This window comes from Egretta garzetta, unplaced genomic scaffold, assembly GCF_000687185.1.
Source record: "Egretta garzetta isolate BGI_Z169 unplaced genomic scaffold, ASM68718v1 scaffold117, whole genome shotgun sequence".
NCBI classification, from domain to species: domain Eukaryota; kingdom Metazoa; phylum Chordata; class Aves; order Pelecaniformes; family Ardeidae; genus Egretta; species Egretta garzetta.
The window spans coordinates 2,086,507-2,111,084 of NW_009260479.1; the positions used below are offsets into that span (position 1 = coordinate 2,086,507).

General features: G+C 42.6%; 1 protein-coding gene across 1 annotated transcript in view; it reads left to right on the top strand.

The window, feature by feature from the left end:
- Window positions 1–24,578, top strand: part of OXSR1 (oxidative stress responsive kinase 1) — a 93,324-nt gene that overhangs the window by 7,419 nt on the left and 61,327 nt on the right. The window contains exons 2-3 of the mRNA XM_035899636.1: window positions 5,097–5,209; window positions 15,702–15,810. Of these exons, the coding sequence (XP_035755529.1) occupies window positions 5,097–5,209; window positions 15,702–15,810 (222 nt within the window). The remainder of the gene's footprint in view (window positions 1–5,096; window positions 5,210–15,701; window positions 15,811–24,578) is intronic.

Below are 24,578 nucleotides of genomic sequence, written 5' to 3' on the forward strand. Positions count from 1 at the left end.
TGGGCTAGAGGCCTCCAGAGGTTCCTTCCAACTTAAGTTGCTTGTAACATTCATTTGACCCTGGAAGAGCATGTTTCTTCTACGGAGGGGATTTGATACCACATTAAGATAAAGACTGGTGCTCCAAGACTGTTATGGATTATGTCCCCTGTAGATGGAAACAGCTGTGTGAGCAGCTGATCTACCTTGAAGAGAATTTTTCGCTTCACCCAGGGAAACTGAAACTCAGTTTCCAGTAGTGGGATGGATTTAAAGCTTGGGCAACACCGTTTTGTGAGCACTCTTTCTGTGTTGCTGCTTTAAATTGCCATTGCACATGGTGGGGGAATACTGTTCTAGAGCCAGGATTTGGTGTTTGTCTTGTGACCATTTGGCGTGACTGTTCCCATTGCTTAAGCAGAGACCTCTGCCAAAAGGACCTCTGGCTTCAACTGCATTAGCCTGGGAGGAGGCATCAGTGCAATTCATCCCAGTCTTACCAGGAGAGCTGCAGCATCCATATGTGGCTGCAAAGATTCAGTTATCTTTGGAAGCAAAGTGTGTATGAACATGCGATGTCCTCAGGTCAGTCTTCTGTCTTTCCACTCCTCCAAATAGCTTTGAAATCACAGGTTTCCCTCAACTTTAACGGAGATCTTGGAGGGCTTGTTGTGTGTGGGTTTTTTTGGTTTGTTTTTAAAAAAGGAGGCTTCATGTAAGTTATGTGACAGCAAGTGACTGCAGAAGAGATGGTGTCCAACCTCCCTTAAAGGCTGGCAGTGGACTTCTGTAGAGAGTTTGTCTCAATTTAAGAAGTTTAGGCTGGAGCTCTGGAGGAGCATGGATCCAGAAGACCAGAGAAGATACCCTGGGAAATGAGTAACTGAGTGCTTGGAGAGTTTTGGGTTTGGGTTGTTTTCATCCTTTCAGAGGTTGGTTTTATTTCAGAAAACTATTTAATCATAAAAACATGAAAGAAGCAAGGGTTAGAAAGGGTATGTTTTCCTCCTTAGGCAGTGTTTCCTAAAGCAGGTCATGACCCTTTTATGCAGGAATTTTGCAGCTGCTATCCTAAGGGTTGGAACTGTATCTGAAAGCCTACAGGGGCAAAAGCAGGGGGTATTAAACAGATCCTAATACCTGCTTGGGGTCTCTTTCCTTCCCCCAGCCCTCGATAAAATGATCTCCTGCTTTTCAGGAATAAAGCAGCAAGCATTTGGCCGTGCCCAGTTGTCATTGTTTTGCTAAGCCGTTATGCTGGAAGAGATTAACTAGGCAGTGAATTTTCTCCGAAAGCTGATCTTGAGGGAGGCGCAGAGGGAAGAGCCTCGGCACTGACCTTGATCACAGTGTCTTGAGGTAGGGAGCAAGCATGAACTGAGCACAGGAGCATTATTAACCCAGTGCTGCCCATATCATTGCAGCTGAGCAGCGTGGGACTGCAGCTGATTTGTTTAAATTGTGCCATCCTAGTGCAAACTGCCCTTGTGGGTTTTTTCCTTATTGAAGATGGTTCATAGCAGCCAGGGAAATCACTTCTCTCCCTACTTTTCCCCGTGTATTTGTTACCCTCTCCTAAACTTTAAAAAAAAAAATATTGACTTGCCAGGCTTTTCTCTCCATTGGTGTTGTCTTCTCTATGCTTGTTTTCACTTAGCAATGTGTTTAGCATCCTTGCTGCAGCTTCTCTCCTTTCCTTCTCTTGCCACCCTGGAATTTCATAAACAAATTGTATGGCTGCAAAGCCTGAAGTGGCCTTGTTGCTATGTGTTCTGTGCTCTTCAAAGAAGCATGGAAACCCCTCTTTGTTTGGCCCCAGAAGCACGGCACGCCGCTGCTGCTACCAAAGAGCAGCTTGCTTGTGGCACATCGTGCTGGAGCTTGGCTTAATCCTTGCTTGATATGCTTTTGAGATTTCATTGTTTCTCTATAATTAAGTGCTACAGAGGAGCTGAAAGAAATGACGAATTAATGGGAGAGGGGGGAGTGGGGAGAGCAGGTGGTGATCGAACCAAAGAGAGCTGCCAGAGAAGTAGGAGCAGCAGGGAATTAAATGGGAGGAGTCTCGAGTTCGGATGATTCGCTGCCATGTGCCCAGAAGGATTTAGTTTGGGATTTCATTACTGTTCAAATAATGCCATACACCCATAACAGATCGGGTCCCTGCAGGCTGGGGCATTGTCCAAACACTTAGCGAGAAGCAGTTTTTGCCCTGAAGTCCTAGCAAGCATTGATCAGGCTGGCTTGAGGACTGGGAAGGAGCTGTAGCATGCATGGTCCTGCTTTTAATTAGTTTCCATCTATTGTTTCTGGTAGTAACATCTTAAAAAAAAAAAAACAAAACACAAAGCTGTTCTTTGTGTAGTCACTTCTATAAACCCCTGGACTTCACTGTCATCTTGTAAAAGATTTCGTCTACAGTAGTGGTATTGCATCTGGATTGTAAGAAGCATCTCTGCCAGTCACGCTTATGCCAACTGGGTTTAACTGGCACAGAAACCCCAGTATGTCATGTTGTGGGGGGAAAGCAGGCGTATGCTGGAGCTATTAAGTGCCTGAGATATCCAGACAGTGTCTTTGAGCACAGATACTCTTGTGTTGATGAGGTCTGTGCAGGTAGCTTTAGAGACAAAAATGCACACCGCAAAACTAACTGAAGAGCGAAAAGGGTTGCCTGACAAGGCAGCCTTCTGAGGTGCACGGTTGTATATTCTTGCAGCATCTGGCTTATGTTTTCAGCCTCCATCTATTACTATGCACCAAGACATCCAAAGAAAGAAATCATAATACTGGTGCTTTGAATGTGTCATCAGTAGTGTTTCTTCTGGGATCTAACTCTTTCCAAAAGAATGATACAGGCACAAGTGTTTGTTTTTTGTTCTGACTTCCAAAAGGCTATTGCTGTAGGGAGCCCAGCAGTGCTAGGAAATGCAAGCTCGCTTCTCCTGCCTTTTGTCGCCACTTCTGTATTCTCTGCTGTCTTTATCTTGAGTAATTTTGTGTGGTTTTGCTTTTTTTCTCCCCAAAGAAGCAGCAAAAAATTTTAGAGAAGCAGGTACTGGGTGGAGAGGAGGAGGTCAGTGCAACCCAGGATTCCCTGTGGGAATTTGTCTGTGCTGGGGCTGCTGCTTTTGTGTTGGAGTCCTGCATCTTGTACCTGCCAGGCAAAGTGACCACAGGCAGTGTATGTAGAGGTTTGCTTCTGGGATGCTTGTCCCGTGCTTAATATGGTGTATTTCAGCCCTGCTCCTGGCAGCCTGGCCAAACTCGGCTGTCAAAACCTCCCTCCCTTGCTTTTTCTGAGCGCTTTTTGTTAATGTCTGCCTAGACTCTTCCATCTTCTCCATCCTTTGCTCAAGACCCTGCTTATGGCACTCAAACTTTGTTTTCAAAGTCCCTTGTAAATATTCTTGCCACTATTGCTGTCCTTTTCTTCCACCTAACCTTCTCCTGGTAGTTTTGTTTTGCCCTCTGCTATGAATAGCCTCTGAAAAATAATACGTGTGCAAGTAATAAATGGCCGCAGTCTTGAACTTCTTAAAAACCCATTTGCAACCTTGCCGTTTTGTGTTCTGTACGTGGCTGCCTTCTGCTGTTAAAATGTAAACTCTTAAGTGCAGGGAATCAACTGGCAAGCTGATGCTGTTGTCCAGGGTGCACTTGCAATGCCATATAAAGTGAAGTGACACTCCTGTAGCTCCACTGTAGTAGGTACTGGTTGAAGATTAGAGGAGGAGAGTCCGACAGTTCAGGGCGTTGTAATTTATTTTGGCGTGACTTTGGATGGAGCAGTTTTTCCTCTATCTTTCAGGGTTGGATTTCAAGCTCTTTTCCCCACCTGACACTTTATTCAAGTCTGACTGTGACTTGGTGCAACTCCCTGCAGGAAGTTGGTGGTTGTAGGGAGCTTCAGTAGCCTTCCTTTGAAGATGAGATTACAGGTGTTTGCCCCCAGTTTACCTGAACAGACTAGAGGGGGAAAAAAGTTTGCAAAAAATGTTGTACTACACCTGTATTGCAGAATCTGGGAGCAGGTTTTAGAGTGTTAAGAACAGGAGAATCTGGTAAAACAGGTGTTTTATTCCAAAATGCAGAATAGCTGTTCTTGTCTCTAAATGGGCTCAAGAGTTATGCCTGGGATAATGAACAGAATAGATGTGGGTTCATTTTTTAATAGCATTTTTTTAGGTATTGGCAATAGGAAGCTCTTGAGCTATTTCCCACCCATCCTGACCCCTTTTTTATTAATTTTAATTTATTCCTTTCCAGTGAAGTGTATAAATGTGGGGAACAAAGATAAAGGTAGAAAAGAAAGCAACAAGGTGTCCTATTGATGAGATGTGAATGTTGCAAATATTTCTGGAGGTCAACAAATATGGGCTTAACATCAGCTAGATTAGGTCTCACTGTTGCAAAATCCTTTTGATATCAGAGGATATGATATTGCTGAGCAGTTTAAATCCAGATCTCTTATCCCTACTTCTAGCAGTTTGAACAACTGTACATTAAAATTCAATATTTTTTCCCTCTTGGAATGTAAATGTTCTCTGGCTGTGGTTTTCAACCCAGACACTGGCAGTGTGCTACTACATGAGAACTCGAGCTGAACAGGCTTGAATGAAGCCTACCTCGTGTCTTTGCATAAAATGAGGAGAGATGAGAACAGCAATTAGTACATAAAAATATTTGAAAAATCTCATTAGTGTTGATAGCGAAGAGTGTGGCTTGTTTCAACACTCTGGGTGAACACATCAGGTTAAAAGTCTGTGTGACCTCAGTGGCCTTTCTTTTAAAAGCACATGGAGAATCACTCTTCTGTTATAAGTAAGCTGGAGTAGGGGCTTTTTTTCTGTCTGCAGAGCTGTAACGATCCCTGCAAGGGATCAGAAAGATCCACTTGTTTTCGTTCTATTAGCCCAGTACTTCAGTGTTGCAGCTGAAATGTCCCACCGAGCTGCATGGACGTGGAGTGAGGAGTGACTGTGGAGTTGCCTTCACTGGGTGTTCACCTGGCTCTGCTGCCTTTATGAACTGGCACTCGTAATTTTGTTGTCTGACCTCCCTTCCTTTCTGCTGAAGTCCCCTAAGATGTTGCTAACTGTCTTTTTCACCCACAGGGAGTGGAGCGACTGCGGTGGTGCAGGCAGCCTTCTGCGCTCCAAAGAAGGAGAAGGTGGCAATTAAACGGATCAATCTTGAGAAGTGTCAGACGAGCATGGATGAACTCCTGGTATGCAATCAAAATTGTCTGGAGAGTTGTATTTCAGTTTGCTAAGTGCCTTAAACAACAGTTCTTGAGGTGGTGTGAGGATGAGGGGACTTGACTGATTTCACTAGAGGCAGTTCAGTTGTCTTGGTTGTGGGACACGGTACTTAAAAAGATCAACTGTTGGAGAACTTCAGGCTATTTGTTTAGAGCTAAGCACTTTGTTCAAAACAAAGGGATTATACAGAGCTATCATGCCAGTGTGAAGCTCAGCTGTACCCACAAAAGCTCTGCAGTTTGAAGGGGACCCTGAGCCATCTGCTTCAAGAATCTTTAAAATTTTAGGGAATGGTTTTACTTTCTTTTCCTTTCCTGCAGTTCTTTACGTGTTTTTCCCTTCACCTATAAAGAAAAAAACTGAATGAATTAGCTCTTTTTCCTAACCTCTTTCTGATACTGATGCCAGCTGAGGGATCACTCTGGCATATTGCAGGCTGCCATATGGAAACCTCCGCTAATTCAGAGTTCAGGACAGGAGGTAGAGTCTTTTGGAGCTGTAGCTCTGTAATTTTCTTCTGCTCTGTGCCTCTTTTCTCAAGATTTTCTCAGTAGAAAACAGCTTCTCTCAGGTAGCTGTGGTAACGAAAATTTCCTTTTTTCATCTGGCTTGCATGTTGATGGGCTTCATCTTCTCCTTTCCTGTGTGTGTGAGCTGGTGCTTCTGTAGTGCAAGCAGCTGTCACATTCACCTCGTATCTAAAACTTTCCATAGTAAATATCGGCTGGCAGGGGTTGCGAAAAGGCAGGGAGATGAAGCCTTGTACCACCTTCCCTCTTAAAGCAACTCTCTAGGATTTTTTTAACCCTACCTGTTTGCACCTTGATAGCTTCTGTAGTGTTACCTCAGCCGCTTGTTTTGGTGATTGCAGTTAGAAAGTAGAATAGAGACAGAATTCAGGAGTATTCATGGATAGCTCTACAGCTGTACAGTCTTCAAGTCACTTGAACCACGGTTCCAGTTTCTGTTGAGTGACTAATGCTATTTTTATCATTATAGGTATCTGCAAATCTGCTCTTGTAAAGAGGAAAGGCTCTATCCAAGCTGTCACATTTTAGTGTGCCTGTGCAGGGCTGTGCATAGGTCTCTTAAAATGACCTGCATGCAAATCCTCTCCTGGCTCGTGTTAATGTAGGAGTTTGAGATCTCTTCCCTTTTTGCAGTTGGTCTTTCTGTCCTGATACCAACTCTTAGTGCTCTTTTCAAGTCTTTTACGTGGCTTGTCCATACTACTCTGCCTCAGTTGTATTCCTAACTGTATTGTCATGATGTAGTAATTGAGATTGTTACTGTTTGAGTAATTGCCAATTCCAGCTAAAAGGGTTAGGTTCAGAAAGATATGCTGCGGAGACTTGGCATGTAATTTTAGATAAGTACTTCTAATTGCATATTTTAGATCTCTGGCTGACCCATTCCTCACAATGATTTTTCTTGTTCTGGGTAGGACTGCAATGAATTGCTGTTGTCAGCTCTCCTAAGCTTCCAATTTTGTGACCAGATCTAGTGCAGGTCCTTCTGTAGGCTTGTGTAGAGGTCTGTTGTGAAGGCAAACATTCATGTCTCAACATCGTGTGGCAAATACTGTTCGTTAGTGCCTGGGATGAAGACAGGAAATTGAGGTCTTCCCATACCTGCTGTCAGTAAACAGACTTTTCATGACTTGCCTTGTAGCATTTTATAGACAGCAATACAGGCATTAAATGGCTTCAACTGACAAATTTGGACATGGCCTATAAAAATAACTGCCTTAATAGTGAGATGTTAGGCCAGGAGACTGTACAAAAATGTAGAGGGAACCTGACAACAAACTGTTCTCTGGTCGATTCCTTGACTGGTTTAAGGTCTTCCTTTTCAGACTCAGATGTGGTAGTCTGTGAGTGGTTCCCCTTTTCTGTGTACCCCAGAAGGCAGGTTATTAGCCTAATTGTTGAAATAAGCCTCTGTACCATGTCTTTAGTTGTGCTCTCAAAATCTGTATCCCCTCTAGAAAACCTGTATGTGATTTAAGGAGCACGGGTAACTGATTAGTGTCTAATACTTCAAAAGAAGGTGCGAGAATCAACCTCTGGCCAATTTTGGGATAATCTCTCCCCAAAGAAATTCTTGTCTGGACCTGTAACAGTTGAACTTTACTTATCCAGATTTAAGCTGATCTCTTAATTATTTTTGAAAGCTCTTTAAAAATGCAACTATAGATAGTCTTGAACTTAAAATCATGGAGAGGTGGAGGTGGAAAGAGGATGGCTGCAAGCTCTAGCAGCTTCCTGGGCCAGTGGTTGCCAAGGTAGACATGTGTGAAAAAGTGTTTTCCCTGGGTTTCTTCTGAATTGGTCAGCTTATTGGATGTTGTTGCCCAGTGTGAGAGCCGAAGGGATGGAAGATCTGATTTCCTTGCTCAGTGCTCTTGCCCTCCCTACTTTTTATCTTGTCTCTGTATTTGCTTCTTCCCAAAAGTAAACATTCTCACAAGCTCTTCAGTCTTGTAGTCTCCCTTCATGGCAGTTTCCCTGATGAGTTTAATTATCTTTCTTGAACAACTACTTGTTATTGCAGGATTGCTTTTTTTTTCCCCTTCCAAAAACTGTAAATGTAAGTCTTTGTAGATTACAGTGGTTTTAAGAAGCAAGTGCAAAGAGAAATATGGTGAGTTCACACTGGGGTATGTTATGCCCCCTACTTGCTTTCTCCTCTCCTCCAATGCAGTTAAAAGCATGAACTTGGGCTTTTATTAGATCCATTATCCTTCTGAGCACAATAGTCAGCTTACGGTAAACTTTGATGTACCGCCTGGGGTCAGGACATTGCTATTGTGTTACAGCACTGCCCAGTCATCAAGCAATGGGATAGAAAAGGGAAAATTGTGCTTAAATTCTTTTTAAATTTTTTTCTACAGTGTTTCAGACCCATAGACTTTTCCATTGAAGCAAGCCTGTTTACTCCCAGAATCTGCCTAGCAAAGAGGGTAAAACAGCGTCATGTTGCTTGGGAGAGGGTAGGGAGAGCAGCAAATAGTTCTGCCATTGATAAGGATGACTTGTTTCTTCTATGACTCTTTCAGGGTCCATGCTACTTAGTGGCTGGCACTTCTATTTCTTGGGATGCAGGAGAAGGTTAGTTTGGAGTGGGGTTAGGAAGCACAGTAAGCGGCTCTGTTGCTAGCTGAATGGATGAGGGGCCTTGAGCTTCCTTTAAGCTTCTATAGCAGCAGGTGCCCAGAGGCCTGGGAGTCTGGGAGCGCTTCCTAGCTTGTGGAGATGCCATGCTTAGGGTGATTAAGTGGTATGACTTGGCTCGTTAAAGGTATTTATCTTGATCCTTGCATCTCGACAACATGTGGGTGGTCGGGGATAACCTGCATGCTTTGCAAATGCTGCATGACATTTTAGATTAATGCAATGGATTAATTTATTGCTGCTACAGGATATGGAAGTGTCGGAAGCACCAATTTTGTTCCATTGTGAGCAAACCAAGTCAAGGGCACTCAGCTCTTGAACAGAAGTGCTAATTGCTGTAAAGAATGTAGACAGACCGGAGTAATGCAGTGCAGAGATGTGGCTCTTTCTAGCCCAGCTAGTGAATTAGGTGATGTTAGTCAGGAATTTATTTCAGTGCTTGATTTTAATTCTTTTTTCCTGTACATTTTTGAATGCTCCTGGATCTCTTCTAGACAACATGCAGGGTTCAGCTGGAAGGCAAATACAATGGAGTTTATAGTGATTCTTGCTCACCAGTGTGACTGGAAGTGGAGTGTAAGGAGAGGTGGTCAAATACAGCGTTGTCTGCAATTGGCCTTGGACTTTTTGATTCGTTACTGAAGTTCCACTTCTTACCTATCTTGCAACCCACAGTAGTTAAACTTATGCAGCATTTGGTGTGTGTTTGAAAACAGTCTGCTCATGCGGTGTATTTCACAACTGGACACGGGTCACTGCTTTATCTTGCTTTTACCTCTCCTTTCCTTTGTGGGATGCTGGTTGCATTGCTGCTGTTGCCAATCCTCGAAACAGGGTGGTATAACATCTCCCTCAAAATAAGCATGCTTCAAGCTTTTTTTCTTGTGAAAATGTTTTCTTGGTTTGAAGAATTATTGATCTAAATGGCCTTAAATCTCCCTCTGTCCAGCAAACTCTGCTTCATTTTCATGCAATTAAAGCTGAGTTAACTTTCTTTCATGCAGATGTTTTTTTTTTTTTTTTTTTTCCTTCATGCTTTGAGTAACAGATGACATGGGTTATCAGCTTAGCAGTTAGTAGGAACGTTGAACAGCAGAGAGGGGGGCATAAGCTGTAGGGTATTTCACACTGGGTTTTCCCAGCTGGGGGGAACTGCTGCCTCTTTTGTTCCTAGGGTAATTCAACAGGAGACAGGTTCAGGAAGAGGCATGGGAGATGGGATGTTCTGCTCCTAGGAAGAGCCTCCAAACTCTTCCTAGTTCAAAGACTGACAGGACTGGGCCTGACAGGTCTACACATAAGAGTAAACTGAAGGTACTAGTCTTCCACTGCTGTGGTCAGAGGACAGTTAAGGAAGGCAAGGGAACAAGTTTAACTGCAATAAAAAGCAATGTCCTTTTGAATTTCATGGAATTAACCTAGGGAGCTTGTGGCCAGTAATACAAAGATCAAACGTTGCGTGAGATTAAATAAATCAACCTATAGTTTAGAATGTTAAAATAGATAGATAGGATTTAAAAAAAAGGATTATGAACTCCCCTAGTTTAAAGCATAAGCCAACTGTTAACTGCCCAGGCTCAGACAGAAGTCTTCCCTCTAGGCTGATAATTGTGTAACTGGTTGTTATAGGGTTTTACACCTTCTTTTGAAGACTTGGACAGGATATTGAACTGGCTTTGATCTGACAGAGCAGTTCCTACAAGTGGATTAACCAGACTATAAGGTTGTTGGGAACAAAGCAGCAGACTGCTGTAGGAGTAGTACTGATGTTTCATCCATGCCTGTCATCTTATTGGAATTGCCATTATAATTCCATTTCCAGTCCTTAGGACCTTTACACTTGCTTCAGGGGAAAAAGTCCCCAAGTGTCAGTGCCAGAGAGTCCGATGTATAATATGTGGCTTCTGCATGGTTATTTGGTATTCCATGTTATGTGTTTTTTTGTGTGATGGGATGGCAGCTTTACAGAAGACTTAAACCTAAGCTGGGTGCAGCTTGGTTGTATTGTTTCTCAAAGCAGTGACAACAGAAATCTTAATTACTGTGCTGGTTGAAGTTTTTTTTTTTTTTGAAGTTCAGTATGAACATCAGGATTAATGGTGGGTGAAATCTGAACATAGGAAGTCTGTCTTCGCTTGGACTGGATAAGCATGAGATGGTGCATGTAAATAACTTGGAGAGTTTGATAATTGCCTCCGTGGACTCATCACAAATTTTAGGCACTGTTCAGCTGTAAACACTGGGTATTGATCTGAACAAACTGCAAGGGTCAGCGATGTTAGTTGGTGAAGTGGGTAAACCTGGCTGAGCTTGTACGTGTGAGATAAGTCAGTCACTTGCCTATTTGCTTTGTGGTTGAAACCAAGAAAAAAAATGGGCATGTATGAATTGCTCCATCATAGCAATTTTAAACATCCGCTTCCTCCAGTATGTGGTCACTAATACTGCAGGCCTTGAAAGAGGGAACGACCACTGAATGATGCTGAAAGGATAGATGTTGAAATGAGCAACTGCAGAGTGACTTGCCACAGGGGTGGTTTTTTCCCATCACTTAGGACTAATTTGTGGATGATGACTTTTTATCCCTTTGAGAATTGTGCCTCTCAAGGTGATTGCGGCAGGGGAACAGGGTTTTTTCTGTGCTGACGTTTAAAAACGTGAATGAATATTCTCAATTTTACAGCCTTTTTGTTAAACCACTAGAACTTCCCTTGGAGCAAAAATTTAACAGTTATGGCTGCCTGTAGGACGGGAGCTCTAAATCCTGCTTTAAGAGGATGAAGAAGAGCTTTAATGCCTTATACCTTGAGATTTCAGCTGAGAGATAAGTTCTTTGCCCGCCACGGTTAGAGCATTGATTTATTCAAGGGGGAGATCACATCTGACCTGCTTTGATTTTTCTGCCCCAGGCGTGCTTTCCTCCCCAAATTCTCTTACAGTCGTGATTGCCTTCAAACAGGATAGCCAAGTTGACAGCTTTCTGGATTCCTCTGAAGTTGCAGGTAGCCCCATAAAAGCAAACTGCTGCCATGTTGTATCTCTTGAGTTCATGTCAACGTGTAGGAAGTAAAACTAAATAAAGCAGGGTTTGCATCCTTGTATTTGAGAGCAAGTGTCTTTGAAAGGTCCCTCAGGGACAGATAAACACGAAGTGTAGAAGATGATGTGCACAGAAAATACCAGTAAGAAAGTTCAACCAGTAGCTCACTTTGTGTATCTGCTCCTATTAACTCAAACTTTAGTTGTATGTCAGTGGGCAAATAAACCCACTTCCAAAATAGCAGATCTCCAGAAGACTTACAGGAGACTAATAGGTTTCTTACGATTCTAAATTATACTTCACAGCAGTTTTATTAGTGTTTCACAAGCCTTGAAATGCTTTTTTTTTTTATTGCCCACAGAAGTACTGAAAGCATTCATCAGAACCCTTAATGGAAGACATGGAGGCCTTTATAGCTACTCCCAGTCTTACTTGCTTTTGGTATTTGACAGTGCACATATTTTTAATATCTAGCCCAGGGTGAGCATGTAACCATCTCCAAACCATTGCCTGTGTCTAGACGTGGTTTTATCGGTAATTCATTCTCCATAGCTGAGCAGAAGGCAGTGTAATTTATGGATCCTGAAATTGGGAATTGGCAGGCAGGCTGTGTCTCGTAACTGAAGCCATCTAGTGTGGGGGGTGTTAGTGTGTAAGCAACTGGGTGGAAGAGCTGTCTACCGTCCCCTGGATCTGCGGCTGGTTTCAGGGGTCTGTATCAAGTGACCCATGACTGTTGGCAGAAAGCGAAAAAAGCAACATTTCCAGCAGCCCAAATAAATTCTGATGTTTAGCACTGACATTATTACAGAGGCGTAGAAATCAATGAGATTTTTATTAGGAGTCTTCCAATATACTTTCAGTGCCAGTGAAAATGAGGGGAACACAGTTGTAATTCAGTTATTTCTTTGTAATTTGGGGATAGCAGTCTTGTTAGGCAGGAGGTGGGGAGAGGATATCTTTGCCTGCTATGACTTTATCGTGTTTGAAGAGCAGCAAACTCTCTAAAAAACTTTGGAAATAGTATTAAAGCTGCGCTTACTACACACAGAAGGGCTGTTGCTGTGTTTTATCCCCTTCTGCTCCCTTCTTCTTCTAAGTATGCTTGTAAGCAGAGCTCCCCGGTGATCCTTGACTGTGATTCCTGCCTTTAACTACAGCTCTTGAGCCCTTGCATTTGTACTGCTGTATGTACCACAGAGTTGGCTTGGCTTCAATTATGCGAGGAAGCGTTTTAACCGCAAAGCCCACTGTGATTTGCCACAATCAGTTAAAACAATTGTATGTGTTGAGCCTCCAGGATGTTGGTACCCTCTGGGGGGGAGAAGGGGAATGAAGCTTTGATGTAGCCAGTGTGAGATTAGCCTAGAAACCTATTGAAAATGGGGTGGGGGTCTGTGGGTGAGAGGGAAAATCTGCCCGACTGCTGCTCACTCTTGTTGGTAATATGTAAAAACACTGGAAAATCATGGGCTGCGATGCAATTAATTATTCAGAGCTACGCTGTGTGAGGAACGGTTTAATCTGCCTGTGTTACACATCCACTAGCTGACAGAGGTGTGTAATTGCACAGATCAGGTTTGTGATTATTTATTTTCTCTCTTTGTGCACCAAAGCATATGACACTTGAGCTTTTTTATTTTTTTTTTTTTTCCCCAAACTGTGCTTCCCAGCCTGGGGAGCAGACTGCGGTAATGACGGGAGAGGAAGTTCTTGGAAAATAATAAAATAGTAACTAAGCGTCACGGAATGCCTGCAAAATGCTGTAGTACAGAGCTGCTGGAATGGCAAAGATCTGATCCAGGTCTAGGCTCTTAAGTAAACTTGGTCCAGACTTTGTCTCACGGTCTCCTGAATTCCAGTGGGATACACTAATATACATAAAATATGCAACACTTGTTTCTATTTCTTGTACTATTCTCTTGATCTCCCAGGGAGCTGGTTCAAAATATTTTGGGCGGTCTAGCTAAGAAAAGATAAAAACAGATCCTCTGCATTGCTTCTGAGAATGGTGGATTTGGGGCAGGTCTGGCTGATGGGACGGTTAAACAGTGTCCCACTTGCTTCTTTCCACCTGTGTTTCCTCTGGTGCTGTGTGTGGTTTTTTAATTGTCAGAGAAGTTAAGCACATAGATTTGCTTGCATGTTTAAAAGGAAAAAAAAAATCTTTAAGTTAAAGCTTTAGACTAAATGCTAATTTCAAGCTCAGGGACCAAGACTGTGTCAGTTTTATGGATCCCTTAACTAGGCTCAGTCCAGTGCTCTGAGCAAGTCTGAAATGATCCTAGGGTAAGCAAATGAGTTCGAAACTCTGAGCTCAATGAGTTTTGGAAAGGTTGTGTAAATCAAGTGTTGCACTTATGTTTACAGCAGTGGCCCAGAGCTTCCCAGCCAGCTGGGTTTTGTGCAAGGAGTGTGACAGAGGGCAGAAACCAGTCGCTGAATCTGACGTGTGTTATCCAGGGCCCCAGTTCCTGTCTGTCCCTTGGTTGAAATTTGACACGGGAGTAAAAAGAATATTTTTGTTGCCAGCTTTGTTGAGGGGTTTTACTGCATTACGAAGAAACCTAACTAGAAAGCATTAGAAAACTCCAAAGGTGCTGATTTATTTCCTTTTTCAAAAAGAGCTTGACACGAGTGTTTGCAAGGAAGGGAGCTGGAGCTGTCAGAGTAAGCAGAGGATATTGTTTCAGGCTGTATTTATTTCCACCGAGTGGTTTTTAGTCGAGTATGCTACACTGAGATGAATGGCCTGCTCCCCACTCTTCAAATATTCCTTCCTGTTTAGAAGGGTTCTTCTTTAATATGCTTATTGGAGTTTCCTGGAAAGTTGGTGCCTCTTCTTGGGAAGCAGAAAGAGGAAGCAATTGCGTTTGATTCCTCAAATGCACTCGCTCCCTGAAAAAGCAGTTTTAAAGTGGATAAATCAACATTAGCATGTTTCTTTGTAGCTGTGATTGCCAGCTAAACCCTTGCCAAGGGGGAGCATTGTGCCTTTACGCTATACTCTGTCACAAGCAGAGCTTTGTATATGGGCAGGAGAAGAATATGCTGCATCTGTGGGGCGTCCTAGATATGGGTGAATTCTTCTCAGAGCTTTCTCGTGTGCTTTGGTACCAGGGAGTTCTTGTGCCCAGAGGGAGGAAAGGATCAGGGTACGAAGGGCCCTTGCTCTCCTCTTTCCCCCTGTGTTTGGGATTACAGCGCTTGGCTGAGTCTGTGTTGTGGGGAGGGGGCTGATGGTGAGCAGTGATTAAACCTTTGAAAAGTAAGTGGCATCCATGTATTCAGTGAAAGAATGTCTTAGTTGAGAGCAGAAGTTCAGGATGTCAGGGGATGAGTGGTGTGGGCGATGCTGGAAGGTTGAGGAGCTTAGCTGAAGCTACCAGCTTGGCGGAAGCATGAAGTCCCAGCTGGGTGTAGTGCAGGGTGCCAGGCTTGGCTTAATGGATGGCTTTTGTCTAGGGACTGTCAAGAAACTGCGAGGCTTTCTGTCCAAACTGGTGTTTTGTCCTTGTGTAACGAAAAAATTGGTCAATGCTTTCTGTGGTGGTGTTCTTCCCATAACCTGGAAAAAACTCAACCCTTAACCAAATCTAAGAATAATCACGGCCAAAACGCAAACAATTTAATATCTGAGCATATTGCATATTGTACTCCATCTGTAGTACCTAATGACTATCTAGTCTTGAACTGATTTCCTTCTTGTTCCAGTATGACAAAAGATACAGCTGTCCTTTGTGCCTTCAACCTGATTGAGCTAAGCCCTCTGCTTTCCTGCTGGGAAGAAACATTGGGAATAAGAGGCATTTTTTTTTCCTGGAGGCAAATATTTCCCTTTCTCATCCACATGATAGTCTTGAACAGATTAAGCATCTGTTGTGTAATGCCTCACTGAAAGGAGTCAGCATGAATTTCTTGGGTAACAAACTGGTGTGAATTTATTGAATATTCTGTTGTAGCTGCATGCAGGTGTTTTGGTTACGATCGCTTTTGTTGCCCTTGCCAAGGGGTTTTTGGTCAGCTTTTTTTTTTTTTTCTTCTAGATAGACAGGAAGGGCACCCTAAAATACCTTTGGGCCCTAGTATGATGCAGGCTGAGTGTTAGGAGTACTTCTGGATTTTCTATGATTTGCTTTTTCTTTGCACCCTCTTTGAGCATTGTGTCTTGAGGAACATAACTTCTGTGCCCGAGGAATAATAGTCACTGGGTCCAACTGCTAATGCTTTATTTTTTTTCTACAGAAAGAAATTCAAGCCATGAGTCAGTGCCATCACCCCAACATTGTATCTTACTACACATCATTCGTGGTGAAAGATGAGCTTTGGCTGGTGATGAAGTTACTTAGTGGAGGTGAGTGGTCCAATTTCTCTACCCTAAAAGGCAACATAAAAAGCTGTCTTCCTGTAATACCCTTTCCCTTGTTTACCTCCTAAGCTTCCCACTTGTGCATTAACACATTTGAATAACAATATTTAGCTTCAACCCATCCAGCTCAGAAATAGTCTCTTACGTTACGTACATCAGTAGTAACACCTAACTATAACTACATGACTGCTAGCTTTTTTTCCCCCGCCTATTTTGTATATTTGACAGTATTTCATAGAGGTTTTTTTGTGTGTGTTTGCTGAATGACTCGCTTGAGTAGTTGAAAACTGGAGCGTATGACTTCAGACATTGACAAGAGAAACTTAAATGCAGATGTAGTAGTTGAAACCATCCTAAAGTTCTAGAAAACAAATCTCACTGTCCTTTTCTCAAATGATGGATCTGAAATGGTGCTTCTTGGGTCGTGTCAACAAAAGTTTCTTCATCCTGCTCTGTAAGCCTAGATAAGCTTTTGAACTAGAGAAGTGTGCAACTAACTCCACTGAGCCAAACCATTACCACTGGCTTTAATGTGAGAAGTGCAGCTCCTTTTGCAAGGCTGGTCCCTTGACCTGTTTCTCACTTGCAGCTTGGAGGCCTGTATGGTGCTGATGGCTTGTTGGTAACCAGTCATTCTACTGATTTTAACTAACTTACATGTTGGCTGCCCTTGTGAGGAGCTTTAAATCACCTTTATTTTGGGCAGAGCTACTCCTATAATGTCAGTGTATGACCTTAAAAAGGGAGGAACATCCGTGTGGGTGCAGCTTGATTTGTGTAGTGTCAGTCCTCAGAGCCTGGTTTACTTTGCTGGCTTGTTCTAGTTGACAAAATAACTGTGAGTACTTCAAATTACTGCCTAGTTAACACAGAGCCAGGGAAACTTCCCCTTTCTGGACTTATTCTCTCAGACACTGGACAAACAGCTTTTCTTTTTTGAGAGGCTGAATTTGAAAACTTCTTATCAGTAATGCTTTATTTGATGTCATCATATTTTCCAGGATCCCTGTTTAAGTTACAGTTGAGACAAGAAATGGAATCAAGTTCTGGATGATAACACAGAGGACTGTTGCTAAATCTCAGGCCTGTCTTTAGGAAGACTTGATTTTCCTGGCACCCTAGTGAAAAGGAATTGAAAGCTTAAAAAAACCCCCTGTTTTCTTGCTTTTTAAAAAAACTTCTTGGCTTAATACTGAGGACTGTAAAATGCCAGAAAATGATGTGGAAAAATCTGGCTAAACCTGTTGGCTTTTTCCATAAGAGCTTGACAATAACTGTAAAACGTGTCTTTGAAGATCATCTTTAGAGAATTTTAGCCATTCTCTTAGGGGCAATCAAATTTCATGCCAACTTAAGTCTGTCTTAAAAGGTTTTTAATGTCTCTTGTGCTCATGTGTCATTAAGCAATACCACCCCTTTTCTTGGAGGGACATGCAACAGATCATTAATGATGGCTCTGTGTAGAAAAGAATCCCCTGCCAAGCAAGTAGTGCAAGCAGTTTTGCTGTGTGTCTAAGAAGTGTATCTATGGGAAAGTTCCTACAACGTGAGGAAAAGGCTTTTCAAGGGTGCAGGAGAGGCAGCAGCAATGTTCTTGGCCTTTTTCAGGACGGTACACAACCTCTTTGAAGAAAATGCACAGCTGCCTTAGCTAGCACTTTCACAGCGGTTTTCTGTCAGAACCAAGTCAGGATTGGGCTCATCCCTGAAACTCCAAATGTTGTTTCCGTTTGTCCTCATTTTTGTAGGGGGTGGTTTTCTTGTGTAAAGCTGGAAAAAAAAAAAAAAAAATCAGACTCTTTATGGACCGTCGTTACATTATCAAGTCACCACAAATCTAAAGACCACACTGGAAAATTTCTGGAAAAATAATGATTACTTCAGAACCAGCCGCTTGGTGGTACTCACTTTGAATGGTCATCTTCATTATACAGACTGGTAATTGACCCTTCTGCAGCTCTGGCATTAAGTGGGGGACTTACAGTAAAGTAGTGCTGTGAAATCTCACTGCTTCTCACTCTGCACGTGTTGAAGACTAGGGTCATACAATAAAAGGTGGACCAGTAGCAGTGTAATTTCCCCCCCCCCCAAAAAAAAAAAAGTTTCTGTGAGAACAGTGTTACATTTTCTCACTTAAAATGAATCATTTAGGGGCTGGGGGAAGTGCTAAAATGGACAGAAAGACTTTGAGAATGACTTCTTATGCAGGAGGGTACCTTGAGAGGTATTTTCTGGTTGTTTTCACTTTATGCCTTTTTTCATGGCTGTACTTCAATAATCTCATTTTAGAGCTCGTAGGTAAATTCTACAGGATGGTCTTGAGGATGGGGGAAGAAACTTGTGTATTGGAGCTTTCTGACTGAAGAGCTTTTTCATTCACTTTTAATGAGATTATTTCCAGTTGGTTTTAGGCTGATTAATTTATGTAACAAGAGACACTTTAAAAACCGCTTCTCATTCCTTTCAGCTTACTTCTTATCAGTAATAAAGTGGCTAGTTTTGTGGTCGTCATCTGTCCAGTGGGAAAAACAATTATCAGAGTTTCTCAACGTGAAAAACCTTTGAGCTGTTTTTATAAACCAGAAAGAGGGCGGGAGGGGGGGGACAACACGGATGACCCAGGGAGCAGCCTAACTCTTTAATTCCATCTAACTACTCAGAGATCATGGACTGAGATTTGTACATCCCAGTAAGGGCGTATGAAATCTGTTTTGATGTCCATTCTGTAGCCTGATTGTGGCTTTTGTACTTGAGAATTTCTTCTGGGTAAAAGTTAAAAATCTTATTGCTTCTCTTCCATCAGTGTCAGTCTATGCTGGCATGTGTCTTCAGGCTGAAACTAGTTTTAATTTCAGCCTGCTTACATTGACCTTATTACTTTGATAAACAGCCCACAGACCAGTCTGTAATGCAAGATGCAAGCTTTTTTTTTTCTTGTTGTAAGTGCAATTTAAATTTATTTTCTGGTTGCAGTAATTTTGTTGAAATCTTAACCTACTCATACATGCAAGTATTTTAGAAATGTCTCTAAGGGAAAATACTCTAAATCCATGAAGTGTTATTGTCTTATAACAGTGCTTTGCTCCTCTGAGCAGCCAGCTGGTGCACTCAAAGGTGGCTTAATTGCCTGACTGGCATTGTCGCTGAAACTGAACTATTTGTCTCCGCTTTGCAAGTACTGTGTTGGTGGAAGATACCATTTTCCATCTTTGAAAGTCGTCAGCAGTGAGGAGGTAATGTACTGGTGAGCTATTGGGGAGTAACACATAAAATTGCTAACCTGCATCGAAGCCAAGTCAGGCTGGTTGAAGTTACTGCTGAAAGCAGTTTGAACTGGCAGATTTGACACTGAAGCAGATGTAGAGCTAGTTGTTGCTGATGGCAGAAATGTGGCTGTGATGATATCCAGCTGGTAGTGACAAGAGGTGCTGGTGTGTCCAGTTACTCTGACACCCTCTTTCAGATCTGGTGATGTGTGCCTGAGTCAGGTTTGCGAAGCATCTGCTGTTTCAGTTCCCTTCAGTAGAAATTTCAGACCCTTTTCTCCAGCAACAAAACTGTTTTGTAGGGATCTAAGCTTAGCAATGTCAGCTTGGCACCCCAGCCTTTTGGTCCAACGTTACTCCAAACTAAACTCCAATGGCTATTTCTAGACAACTGTTGACCTGCTCTTTGCCTCGCTGGCATTCCCCTGTTGTGAATTTTACTCATGCCTTTTTAAAGCCATCTGAAGCCCAGTCCTACTCTCTTAATTCCTGCGGCTTTTGAGGAGGAGGAGGAGCAGCTGTCCTTTTGTTCTTGTGCTTTTTCTGATTGTGACCTATTTGCTCCTCTAAATTCTTGCTGGTTTTAACAGGAGCTCTCATTTCACAGGTGACCCAAGGCCATGGCTAACTCTACAAAACAGTTGCTCATATAAAACAGCCGTCTGTCGTGGCTTGCTACATCACACAACAATTTTCTGTCCTAGCCTACAGCTGATGAGACCTCCAAAATATTTTTAAACTGTGTAAATCCTTTAAATATTGACATGTTTCCAGATGGGGTTCTCAAATCTTCTGCCTTCTTGAAGGGTCCTAATTAAATCTCCTAAGGAGATGACTGTATTGAAATAGTTAAACCTTTTATTTTTCCAAAAGTTTTTAAGATTATCTAATCAACCCTTTACTTCAACCTTTGATCTTGACTATCTGACAAAGTGCTTGGCCAGCAGTTCAGCAAGCCAGACCAACAAGGAGGTATGGCAAGTCCCAACGGGGGAGATAGGACATCTTGTTCTACTTCTGCCGTGTTGATCTCTGATCTGGCTGCTCCTAATTCCAGCAGTGAGTTAGGATCAAAGCATAAGCCACAGGTTCTTAGAAAGCTTTGTGTTTATGTTAGGAGAGAGCTATGCTGTTCTGAGTCCATCTGGAGGGTTTTTAATTCTATTTGTAGAGACACAACTTAATTTCAAACAGTTAAGGATGGGATAAGTCAGAGGCAGAAGATGGTAGGGATTGTACATTGCAGAATGTGGAGCTTGAAGATACATTGCCACTCCAAGCTATAAGAAAAGCATGAAAAAAATAGTTTGTCTTCAGATTTTCTTGTACAAATGTCTGTCTCAACTGCAGTAGGCTGTTTTGCCCCCTTTATTGTGTTATCTTGCTTCCTGTCTTAGTCTTGTCATATTTCTTACACATCCAGGCAATTGCTCTAGAGGGAAGAACACAAGAAGTAGAATTTTCCTCAACACTTCCTCTTTGCGGAGTTGGTTTAACCAGGGTTAAGAAGAAACTTCAAAACCAGAAACCCCAGCAATCTACTTAGATGTCTCTTCCTTTGTTTTGTATAACTTGTTCTTTACTTGCTCTTGCTATATCTGTATTCCTCAGCCCCAGAAATGCTGAATCCAAGCAGCTGTTCCTTCTTCTTTTGCGTTTTCTTCCTCCGTTTGTCAGAGGCTGACAAGATGCAGATTTAATTCTTGGCTCCGATGACAATCGGGCTCACCGAAACTGCTGGCTTCTGCTGAGATGTTTTAAAAGAAGCAGCAATGAATCCTGCCAACTCCTGGCTCTCAACGTTCAGCATCAGTGTCCATCAGGTTTGGGGCAGATCTTGATTCTCACAAAATTGTGTAGTGATCCCTAGTACTGTTTTCCAGCCTATTTATGCCTGGCCTCTAAATGGCAAATCAATGCAGGTACTGTTACCTGCTTTTTTTTTTTTTTTTTTTTTTTTTTTTTTTTTTTTTGTTGGAAACTCAAGTTGGGTATTACATTTTGTTGTTCTGCTTGCCAGACAGATTTAAAGGAGGAGTTTTCTCTGCACTTAACTTATCCTGTATCTTTGTCCTGTTGCTTAGGTTATAGTATAACATGCAAGATGTGGTTCCTACAGCAACTAGCTCTGCTGTACATTTCTTTTGCCTCTGGGGGCATGTAAAATTCCAGCCCTAATATTCCTGCGTTTATCTGTAATCTCGTTCTAAACAAGCTTTCCTTTCTGCTCAGGTTTTCGTACCCTTCCTCTGCTCCAGCCCATGTGCTGAAGCATTAAGCAGCATGGCCGATGACTGTCATGTGGATACTTTCATCCTCTCCTGAGGAGGAACATCAGAAGCAGGCTTCCTAAATGCCATTACGCGTGCTTGCTGATGTAGGTGAGGTCAAAGAAACACGCTCTGGATTTGGAACAGGAAGCATCGATGATTTCGGTGGCTTGCTGTTGAAAATGAATCAGTGGAACAATAAGGACTTCTTGCCCCAAGGGTGCAATTACACAAAAGTTTTCTCCAGCAGCAAAGCTGGTTTAAGAAGTTCCTGGCTGCTTGGTCTCCACCCTGCCTGGAAAACCAGATTACCAATTATTGCAGTGATCTCATTTACAGTATGGCTTTGTAAGCGGATGCATTGGCACAACAGGGAGGTGGTGAACCATGGAACTCTTTAATCTCTTTTTGCTGCCGACGAAAACACGAGTAGCAGGAAGTACTGGGTGTTGAAGGAGACAGTTTTACTGGGTATATGTGTGGGGTGCAAGACAGGACTGCATTTACTCGGTTTCAAGACAGTCCATTGCAAATGGTCTGCCTGATGTCAATATACAGAAACTGAATATCCTCCTCTTACAAATTCAGGATATTGGTCTGCTTATGGGTTTCTTCACTGCTCAGATGCTGCTGTCATGGGTGGACATCAACTACGTACTCCTGGAAAGTTGGAACTGGCTTCTGTTGATTGAGTCAGGGCTAATCAGATAGACTCTAGCCATGACGGAATGGGAAAGGTGAACTGCGGGGCTTCCTGCTCTTCGCTCCCGTGGAGCAGTGGGGTGAGCAATGGGATATCCGTTCCGTTTGTGCGGCCGGACAGACATCAGTCTGTCTGCTGCAGAACTGTGAGAGCAAGAAGGGCTCCAGAACAAGTTGCTCACTGCATGTTTGTCTTTGACCTGCAATAGTTACGGGTTGGGTTTACCAGGTGAGGGTAAGTCTGTGTACAGCTAGTTCCCAGGTGACGTCTGCTGTCGACAGGAGCTATCGCATTAGCAGCTTCCAGAGCAGAGTAGGAAGCTTGTGAGTTTGAGCAGAAAACCACTTAACTTTCAGTTGCTGTACAATTTGCACTGAGAGACTGTGCTTTACTAAGTAGACGTAATACAATTTGTGTTCAGTGTCAGAATATACTGAGGCACTTTAATAAACGATGAATGATAAATAATGCTAAATGCTTTATCAGATTGCACGCTATCTTGTAGGCTTCCTGTTGAAGCTCAGCGTATATTTGATGGGAAGGAATTTGTTTACAGCTGCATTCTCTCCACATCAATCTCTAAATGCCCTCTCCTTTCTTTTGTCTTCTGTTGGGCTTTGAGATCAGTTGCTCGTCACTAGGCTTCTTTAAACATCCTTATTAATGACAGCATTATTTATATTTACACTTAGGCTCTAGTTCTGGCTCTTCCCTCTGTCTTGTTTTGTCTTTTCCTGATATGCTTCCCCTTCTGGGCTTGGAAGTGCTTTCCAGTCAGCCTCAGCCAAACTTAATTTCTTTCTCTCGTAAGACTGACCCTCCTGTTCTGTCAATCTGTAGCTTCTACTCGTACATTTCTAATGAGAAAAATCAGGAGAGGACTGTTGTAATCAAACATAGTGCCGTGTGTAATACACACCAGAATATTTCACAGCATTGTCTGAAATAGAAGCTATATTCTAGGGAGGAGTCACAGATTTCTTTAAAAACAAAAAACCAAAACAAAACATTGTAGTTGATTTTTTTTTTTTTTTTTTTTTTCCCCCCTTGAAAATGTAACTGTTCTCTAATACAGAGTGAGTGCCTTGTTTCCAACGTGAACCTCATCTTCTGGCAATTAGATTATGGGAGATGTTTGTCTTGCAAATCGTTCAATCTCTGTGTACATAGAGCACAATTCTATACTGAAACTACATTTAAGCAGAGATCCAACTAGGTTCAGATGTGCTTTTAACCTCTCCCCGGTTACTCTTGAACTAGTTTGGAAGCTGGTTCAGAAACTGTCAGTATCGGGCATCATGCTGGTATTTTGGAACAGGGTGATGGGTGTGTAAAGCACATGCTCTTGTGTAGATTGGATGTAGGTTCCCATCCAGCTGAATTAGTTTCCAGTTAATTTCTAGCAGTTAATGTATTGCTGGATCGGGAACAGGCCACTTTGTGCAAAATGCTCGTTTTTCCCCTTAGGCTAATGATGAGGCTCTGACCTACTAATCTGTGTAATGCGGTTGGTGTAAGTGAGAAAATTTGTCTACATCCTAAGGCATCGGAGGTCTTACCCTAGTAAGTGTGTCACGCTTAACCGAGATCCTTGGGAATGACTGCATTTTGGCATCAGCCTGATCAATTCAATGCAGTATCTACCTTCTAGCAGGAAGTGTTTCCCTCAGTAGTGAAATTCCCATGACTTCTGCTTTCAAAGCAGGTTTGTGCTTAGCTTTGGGCTTCTGTTGGGGGATTTGGGTATTCAGTTGCTCCATGTCGGGCTTCCTGAGCCAGAATGCCAGAAGATTTTGAACGTGGCACGAAGGAGTGTGTGGAAATGCAACTTGGCTTTGTTCTTCGTATCCCGTGGTGTTATGCTTTACAAAGTTGCAATTGAGTCAGGATTTACTGATCTGTGAGGTGGAAAAATCACAACTTTATTGTGTTGTGGTGCCAGTAGCAAAACTTTTTTTTTTTCCCCCTGCGCAGACAGAGTGGGGATGATCCAAATGACACTTTCTTCAACAGGAAGATGGCTCTTGGGCTGCTTTTCTGCTGTTTCCTGAACTATGCATTTTGCTGCTAGCCTTTTTGCTGTTCTCCTTTCTGTGGAAGACTGGTAAATTCCTCCACTTCTTTGAGCAATGTGAAAGTGTTTAAGAGATGTGCTTAAAAAAGTAGTAGACTGGACTGGGAGCAGATATAGTATGGGTGTGAATCAGTCCTTTCACAATGAAGGCTGGCTCTGCGTGTGTCCTCCTGTCTGTCTAACCCTCACCCCCTTTTCTGGGTTAAATACAACCTCTAACTTGGCTAAATACAGGATTTTTGACCAAATTAATTTGAGCACCATATGATCTGCCTCCTCATGTTCCCTGAGCCCTTTGCAGGAGAAGGGAAATGTTTTTGAACAAAGTCTGCTAACAGAGTTGTGGGTGGAAAGAGGACAAAATGAGTACGTGAAGAACCACATATTTTCACTGGACTTCTAAAACAAGCGACAGTTTGTTCTCCAGATAAAGGCACATT